The sequence below is a fragment of the Triturus cristatus genome, chromosome 8 (genome assembly GCF_964204655.1).
Source record: "Triturus cristatus chromosome 8, aTriCri1.1, whole genome shotgun sequence".
In the NCBI taxonomy this organism is placed as follows: Eukaryota; Metazoa; Chordata; class Amphibia; order Caudata; family Salamandridae; genus Triturus; species Triturus cristatus.
This window is the reverse complement of record NC_140591.1, coordinates 1,665,012,667-1,665,021,537: the sequence shown is the minus strand read 5'-3', so window position 1 is coordinate 1,665,021,537 and position 8,871 is coordinate 1,665,012,667. Positions and strand designations below refer to the sequence as shown.

The 8,871-nt window shown below is 39.2% G+C and overlaps 1 protein-coding gene across 1 annotated transcript in view; it reads left to right on the top strand.

Annotated features, from left to right (window-relative positions):
- The first annotated feature begins 6,200 nt into the window (after positions 1-6,200).
- Positions 6,201-8,871, top strand: part of LOC146808521 (extracellular calcium-sensing receptor-like) — a 232,860-nt gene continuing 230,189 nt past the window's right edge. Inside the window, exon 1 of the mRNA XM_085623974.1 lies at positions 6,201-6,458. Within this exon, the coding sequence (XP_085480100.1) occupies positions 6,201-6,458 (258 nt within the window). The remainder of the gene's footprint in view (positions 6,459-8,871) is intronic.

The window sequence follows — 8,871 nt, the reverse complement described above, 5'->3', positions numbered from 1 at the left end:
AATATCAAAGCATTTTCAAGTGTGTATTTTTTAAGGTCAGTGTCAGTTATGATTAAAGTCCAGGGGCCAAATCTGACCGCATCATATTAGGACTTCATGTATTTTCAATGGCTCTTTTCAGGATACTTTTCTGTGACTTGACTGCGCCTCATTGTCTCCCGGTGATGTAGCGCCTCATTTAGGGCTTTTAGGCGTGGGGCAGGCCAGTGGAAAAAAATGGCAGCAGAGTGAAAGGGCAGGAATGCACCCTATGAAAGCAATACAGCGCATTCCTGTCGATTTTGCCTGTGCTGGCACCGGTTGTATGACATAATTTCAACAGACAGAAAATCGACCTACAAATATATCGCAACAAAAATATCGATGTCAAGAATATCGACATCCTATCTACAACATGGTAAGTACAAAAATATCGAAAATTAAATATCGATGTCAAAAATATCGTTATTAAAAATATCGTTTTTCTTTTACTTTAAAAATATATGTAAAATAAACCAAATTATACTTAGAAATTAAATAAACATAATTAAAAATATTGTATAATATTTAAAACGTATAATTAATATATATAATTTATTGAAACTTTAATTAAACATATACATATAATATACAATATATATACTTACCTAATAATTAATTTTACTAATAATTTCTGTAATGTATAAATTATTAAATGTTTTTAAAAATTACCAATACATCTATACACATAAAATAATAACATTAATAAATATTTAATAATTACATATAGCAAATATTAATAAATATTTTTAATGTGAATAATTTTTATTATTAATGATATATTACAATAGCAAAAATAATACAAAACATATGAAATATCACACACAATAAAACTACTAGTCCAACTCCAACAAAAAGAACAGTAAGGAAAATGTTGGATACCGTAGGGGTAAAAATTACTATTCCAACTCCAAAGAGTGCAACAGTAGGGAAAGCGTTGGATAGCATAGGGTTAAAATTACTATTCCAACTCCAGAGAGTGCAATAGTAGTGAGAGCGTTGGATAGCGTAAAGGTAAAAATTACTATTCCAACTCCAGAGAGTGCAACAGTAGGAAAAGCGCTGGATAGCGTAGGGGTAAAAATTACTAGTCCAACTCCAAAGAGTGCAACAGTAGGGAAAGCGTTGGATAGCGTAGGGGTACAAATTACTATTCCCACTCCAGTAAGTGAAACAGTAGGTAAAGCGCTGGATAGCGTAGGGGTAAAAATTACTATTCCAACTCCAAAGAGTGCAACAGTAGGGAAAGCGTTGGATAGCGTAGGGGTAAAAATTACTATTCCAATTCCAAAGAGTGCAACAGTAGGGAAAGCTTTGGATAGCGTAGGGGTAAAAATTACTATTCCAACTCCAGAAAGTGCAACAGTAGGGAAAGCGTTGGATAGCGTAGGGGTACAAATTACTATTCCCACTCCAGTAAGTGAAACAGTAGGGAAAGCGCTGGATAGCGTAGGGGTAAAAATTACTATTCCAACTCCAAAGAGTGCAACAGTAGGGAAAGCGTTGGATAGCGTAGGGGTAAAAATTACTATTCCGACTCCAGAGAGTGCAATAGTAGGGAAAGCGTTGGATAGCGTAAGGGTAAAAATTACTATTCCCACTCCAGAGAGTGCAACAGTAGGGAAAGTGTTGGATAGCGTAGGGAAAAGAATTACTATTCCAACTCCAGAGAGTGCAATAGTAGGGAAAACGTTGGTTAGCGTAGGAGTAAAAATTACTATTCCCACTCCAGTGAGTCCAACAGTAGGGAAAGCGTTGGATAGCGTAGGGGTAAAAATTACTATTCCCACTCCAGAGAGTGCAACAGTAGTGAAAACGCTGGATAGCGTAGGGGTACAAATTACTATTCCCACTCCAGTAAGTGAAACAGTAGGAAAAGCGCTGGATAGCGTAGGGGTAAAAATTACTATTCCCACTCCAGTAAGTGAAACAGTAGGGAAAGCGCTGGATAGCGTAGGGGTAAAAATTACTATTCCAACTCCAGAGAGTGCAACAGTAGGAAAAGCGCTGGATAGCGTAGGGGTAAAAATTACTATTCCAACTCCAGAGAGTGCAACAGTAGGCAAAGCGTTGGATAGCGTAGGGGTACAAATTACTATTCCCACTCCAGTAAGTGAAACAGTAGGGAAAGCGCTGGATAGCGTAGGGGTAAAAATTACTATTCCAACTCCAAAGAGTGCAACAGTAGGGAAAGCGTTGGATAGCGTAGGGGTAAAAATTACTATTCCAACTCCAGAGAGTGCAATAGTAGGGAAAGCGCTGGATAGCGTAAGGGTAAAAATTACTATTCCCACTCCAGTGAGTCCAACAGAAGGGAAAGCGTTGGATAGCGTAGGAGTAAAAATTACTATTCCCACTCCAGAGAGTGCAACAGTAGTGAAAACGCTGGATAGCGTAGGGGTACAAATTACTATTCCCACTCCAGTAAGTGAAACAGTAGGGAAAGCGCTGGATAGCGTAGGGTTAAAAATTACTATTCCAACTCCAGATAGTATAACATTTGGGAAAGCACTGGATAGCATAGGGATTCTATAAACATAATAACCAATTAAATAATTAGTTATAAAAAAATAGCATATTAATAATTAATTTACAAAATATGTATTATTAAATACCAATTATTTAAAATAAATATTTATATAAATAACTTTAAATTACATCCCACACTATTCCCCCTTTAACACACAACACACTACACATACAAAATACACAATACTTTTACATATCAGTTTATCTATTATTTACAATTAATAATACATTCTTTATAATTAATATACTTATTATTTACAAATTTATACATATTAACTACCAAATTACAATTATTCACAAATTAATTATTAATTAACAATACATTAATTAGCAATAACAACAAATAACATGAAATAATAAATTATTTATATTTACTATATTTAACGTACTAATAACAATTAATTACCAATTAATAATTAATTAACAATTAATTATTATTAATTACAAATAAATAAAAATTATCAGTAATTATTTGAATTTAATTACATCCCACCCTATTCCCCTATAAACCCACAACCCACTACACATAAAAATTCACATAATTAATTTAATCATCAATTAATCACTTAATAAAATTAAATCACCAATTAATTAGTAATTAACAATTAATTAATTAACAATACCAATAAATAAATATTAATATTAACCTAATTATAACTTATATAATTAACCAATTAATAAAATTAATTAACAATTAATTAATCGATTAATATATTTAATTAACAATTAGTAATTAATTAACAATTAATTAATAATAAATACCAATTAAACAATACATATTAATTAATTAATTATAATTAAATTACTTCCCACCCTATTCCCCTATAAACCCACAACCCGCTCTGATACTAAAACGCTAAATTATATTTTAAATAATTATTAATCTCTAAACATTTATTTTTAAATGTATTAAAATACATTACAATAATCTTTAACATACAAATAAAATACATATTAAAATACATTACACTAATAAAATATCGATATTCTTGACATCGAAATTTTTGATTACGATATTACTCACATCTATAATAATGACTTCGATATTATTCACTTCGATAATACTTACCTTGGGGTCGATATTCTGTCCATCGATATTCTTGACTTCAATATTCTTTACCTACGATATTTACAACTCGATATACTTGTAGGTCGAAATTTAAAACTCGATATTTAGACTGCTCACCGCTGGCACCGTTTTGCTTCCTAGCGCCAAGGTAGGCACCCTAGCACCATGGTGCGAGGGTGCCGCCATTGCATGCAGGACTGTTTTTGTGCAGGAAGGGGCACTTTTCTGCACAAAAACAATTCTACCAGCCGTTTTCCTCTTTCTATGTGTGCAGCAGAATGCATTACACACAGATAAAGGGAAAAACAAGGAGAAATTAAGAAATGTATCCTCATTACGCCTGCTCTCTGGAGGTGTAAGGATTTGGCGATTTACCCCGGTTTACATCACTTTGTAAATCTGGGGCAGTGCCAGATTCCATGGGTGCCCATAGAATGCCTCATGGGCGCTGTTTAAGGCGACGCAGCGATTTGCACTGTGTCACCCTACTCATGATTTATAAGGCCACTCAAAGCACACAAGTTGGCTTTGCATGACGTAATGAATCTTTATGGGAGCCCTGCGAGTCGCAAATACCACTTTACGTGGTGCAAAAGTGATGCAAGGCTCTCATAAATAAGCCCCATAGTGTCAACCTTGGTGCACTTACCTACGATGCCAGTCTCTGACTTTACATATCCCTCCTCAACTCCACACCCCATAGCAATAGGCTCCTCCCCTTAAACACACTATGTTCAGAACAAAGTGTTTGAGAGCACATTTTTTTACAAGTCTCAAGGCCTCCGAATCGCTAAATCAGAAGGTTTGCAAATGGTAAAAGACCTTTTCTAATGTATAGAACTAACTTGGAAGAGTTTTACCCAAATTGCTAAATGGGTTTAGAAATGGTTTCCAAATTGCTATTTGAAAGGGACGTGCCTTGGGGATCCAATAACAATTTGGACCCTGATGTATCAATGGGTTGTGAATGTAATTCCAATTGCAAACCATTACAAATTGAGACGCTGGGGTGGTACCAGACTCACAAAGGGGAAAGGGCCCTCTTTGCAACTGTGAGAGCACCATCGGAAAGCTGAGGGTTGTACCTCAGCCCAAAGGGGTTTACTGTTCTGCATCTCATTTCACCTGCTCAATCTTTTTCACCTCTATTTTCTTAAGATGAAAGGCTGTTGCACAACAACATTCCCCTGTTACAAACCTTAGGATTTGCAAAATCACAGGGTTTCTGACAACAGAAAGGTGTTTTGTAATGTACTCAACATATTCTGTGATTCAGTAGTCTTTATGAATCAGAAAATGGCTTTACTTTCTTATTTTGATTCAAAATTTAGAAAGGGCATAAAAGGCTCATGTCCCCCTAATTCTAAACTACAAGATGTATTAATGGCTTGTGATTACAATTGTGGTCACAAATAATTGCAAACTTATTGACTCTATTTGGGTGTACATGTTATATATAGAACACAGACTATCGACAGAACAGAATATGGTGGCTTGAAAATCAAGACACAATATATCGAAAGGTGCATGTTCAGATACACACATATGTACATCAGTGATCCACATATCTTCAAGGAACACAGATGTGGAGATAAAAATAGTAAACCCTTTTCTCCCTCTGTGCACGTACCTCTTCAATACTTCGTCCCTCAATAGTCTTGTCATGTTATTCTGTCCTTCAATATTCTGTAATACAATCATTCAGTGGCACATGGGAAGCTGTCCCCTTTGAACAGCTGCCAGTTTGGGAATTGTGTCAAGGGACTTTCAGGGTGAGTAGGCAGTGGTTCAAAGATCTCCTTAAGTGGGAGTTTTTTTTAAAGCAGCACCGGATCCTTATAGGAGCATGTGCTGATTTAAGAAAGTTTCCTATTTGAGAACAGAAAAACAGGGATTGGGGTCTGCTGTTCCTTGCAAGCCACCATTACAGTGTTTGTAGCCAAACAAAGGAGGCCTCGGACAGTACGCCTGCCTAATTCATATTTATTGGACAGGTTATTTTGTCGGTCCCTGCAAATGTAAATGTTGTGGGTCACACCACAAAATGTCAACTGTTTTTAAAAAAGCAAGTCCACATTTTCAGCTGCATTTTGCGACCGGTCTGGTTGTACATCCAGCTCCTATCCTTGGTGAGTCATAGTCTTGAAGGAGCACCTGCCCAGTTTAGTGGACATGTACCTGTAGTGGAGATCCAGAGACAGCTGGCATGATTGATTCTACACAGTAACGTCTGGCTGCTTGATCCAGGAAAGAGGTTGACCCTAATAGGAAAGACTCCTAGAAATAGGAGCCCCGTAAGGCAGGTGTCGCGTTTGTTGAAGGGCTACAGATGGCTTCTGTATACGTCACAGCTTTAAATGAAGGAAAGGAGGGAAGATCCATGTGTACTCAATGTCCTTGTGCCATTGATTCATTTGGATCCTCTACATAACAACCATTGGCTGATGTTAATGCTGTCACTCATTCTACTCAGTTGTACAATGAAAAATAATTTCATACTGGTCACCATCTTGGCTGATATAAATATATTTATGCCTCTTTTTACCATAGATTCTATATTCGTTATTACCGGGATGTGCTTGCTATGGTGTTTGCGATTGAAGAAATCAACCAAAGTCCAAGCTTATTACCAAATATCACTCTGGGTTTCCATATTTCTGATTCTTGCATTTCTGAGAACAGAGCTGTCAAAAGGACACTAGAGCTGCTCTCAGGGAAGAGTGGGCCTGTACCTGGATACCGGTGCCCACCCCACCCTCCACTCGCCGGCATCGTTGGAGAAACATTCTCAACCTTGAGTGTTCCGATGGCCCGGATATTGGGAGTCCTTCACTACCCACAGGTAAGGCAGAAAGACCTCTCTTATGCCAAGCACTTATAAGTCGCGATGGCCCGGATGTTGGGAGTCCTTCACTACCCACAGGCAAGGCAGAAGGACTTCCCTTATACCAAACACTTTTTAGTCTCATCTATTTGTTATAAAATAAAATCTAACCTTTCCAATTTTCAAGAATGAGGTTACATTTCCAGCATTTTTGCCATTCGAAAAAGTCTGACCTTTTTACTTCAAATGTCTTTATCACTTTTTGATCAGCTCATCATCCTCTTCTCCTTGAGGTAGGTACATCTTAGGAGAGAGGTGCCCTGTGGGCTTTATTTCATGTTGCCTCATCTATTCCCTTGAGATTTACTAGGACCACCATCTCACACAAGAGTCAGATGGTCCTGGTTGAGGCAGGGTGTGTTGCTATGGTTAAATCAGACCCAAGAGAGTATTATTGGTTCCACTGCACAGGTATCTGGAGGGCCTGGTTTGCTGGGTACTACTTTCCGCTTTTCTGGTATATAGCCCAAGTATTCTGTTTTTAGGATGACTGCTGTTATGATTTGAGGTTTGCACTGGTGTTGAAACTGTGCAGCATGGGCTCCAGGGTGCCATTTGAGAAAGGTCTACTCTTACTGAAATGGGTAACAATGCCAACCAGTTTGAAAGTTGGAATAAGGCTACTACCAAATTAATTTGACTGAAGTGTCTGCTGTAGTTTCTACAGCTAAGGAGCAAGGAGAACCCCACTATAAAATGGCTTTTGGATCTTGGCGAACAGCTGAAGTATACCCAAGCTTCTTGGTACACGAGGGTCAAGGTTCTCCCTCTCCTCTTCTTTAGTGTGCATGGCAGTTCATCCAAGATGAGGTATTTACAGGGCTGGACAGGCCTTTTATTCCACCGGGCATTTCCCTGGTGGTCTGGAGCCCTTGAAAACTGATTTGAAATTCCAAGGTCGCTCCTGGTTCCTCTGTAACTTTCCCCTGCTCCTCGCGGTTGATTGAAGCAGGCACTGGGAGATTTCAACAGACTGAAATAAGGAGGGAGAGATTGAGGGGGGAGATAGCGAAAAGGCAATCAGAGAGGGAGAAGATAAAGGTGAGGAGAGAGACTGCAGGGTTGGAATGAGAGAGATTGCACGAGGAGACAAAAGGACTGGTGAGAAAAAAATTCAGGGTTGATTTCAGCTTCCCAGTCCGAGTCTGCATATTTGGTACTGTGTGCAACTTCATGGGACTGCTAAAGGTCACAGGGGCACAGGGGGGGGGGGAGTTAAACTTAGCCAACTTAGGCTTGATTTAGAGTTTGTCAGATGGGTTACTCCACCACTAATGTGATGGATATACCGTCCACCTTATTAAAAGTCAATCAATCAATAAATCAGACATTTATAAAGTACGGCAAATCACCTGTGAGGGTCTCGAGGTACTGGAGATGTAGGCTGCTGCATGGTGGTTTGTTCATTCGAATATCCAGGTCTTGAGTTCTTTTTTGAATTGCTGGAGTGACGGTGTTGTCCTAGGCAAGGGGAGGTTGTTACATGCCTGGGCCGCCAGTTGTGTACAGCCTTGTAAGCATGGGTCAGCATCTTCAACTTGCATCTCATCTGGATTGGGGGCCAGTGTAGTTTCTTGAGGTGGGTTCTTCTGGGGAGCGAGGATCATTCTTCCTGTTAAGTTTTGCATTGTCTGTAGTCTCTTCTGGAGGCGAGCCGTGATTCCTACATAGAGTGTGTTACTGTTGTCCAGTCTGCTGGTGATGAGGGCCTGCATGATGGTCCTTTTAGTGTTGACTGAGAGCTATCTGAAAATCTTGTGGAGCATGCAAAGGATGTGGAAGCAGGCGGACGAGATTGTGTTGGCTTGTTTCTTCATAGATAGTTTGCTATCCAGGATGATGCCGAGGTTGCTGGCGTGGTCTGTTGGGGTAGGGTGTGGGTAGAGTTCCGTGAGCCATCATGCGTCGTTTCATGGCAAGGTACTGTTCCCAAAGATGAGGATTTCCATCTTTTCCATGTTGAGTCTGAGATAGTTGTCCTTCATCCAGTCTATGCCGTTCATCATAGATCTGTGGAAGTTGTATTTGGTGGTGGAGGGTCTTCGGACAGTGAGAGGATGAGCTGGGTGTTGTTGGCGTAGAAGACAATTTTGAGTCCATGCGATCTGATGTTGTCAGCCAGGGGCGACACATAGGTGTTGAAGATGGTGGAGTGGAGGGACGATCCTTGGGGGATTCTGCAGATATTCTACTTGGGCTCCGAGGTGAATGTTGAAGATGGAGCGTCTGTTTTCTACCAGTAAGGTATGAGGTGATCCATTTTAAGGCATCTTGCTGGATCCAAATGTGGTTGAGTTTATCGAATGCAGGTCCAGGAGGATTAGGGCTGCCATTTCTCTGTATCCCAGGATGGATCTGATGTCATTGGTGG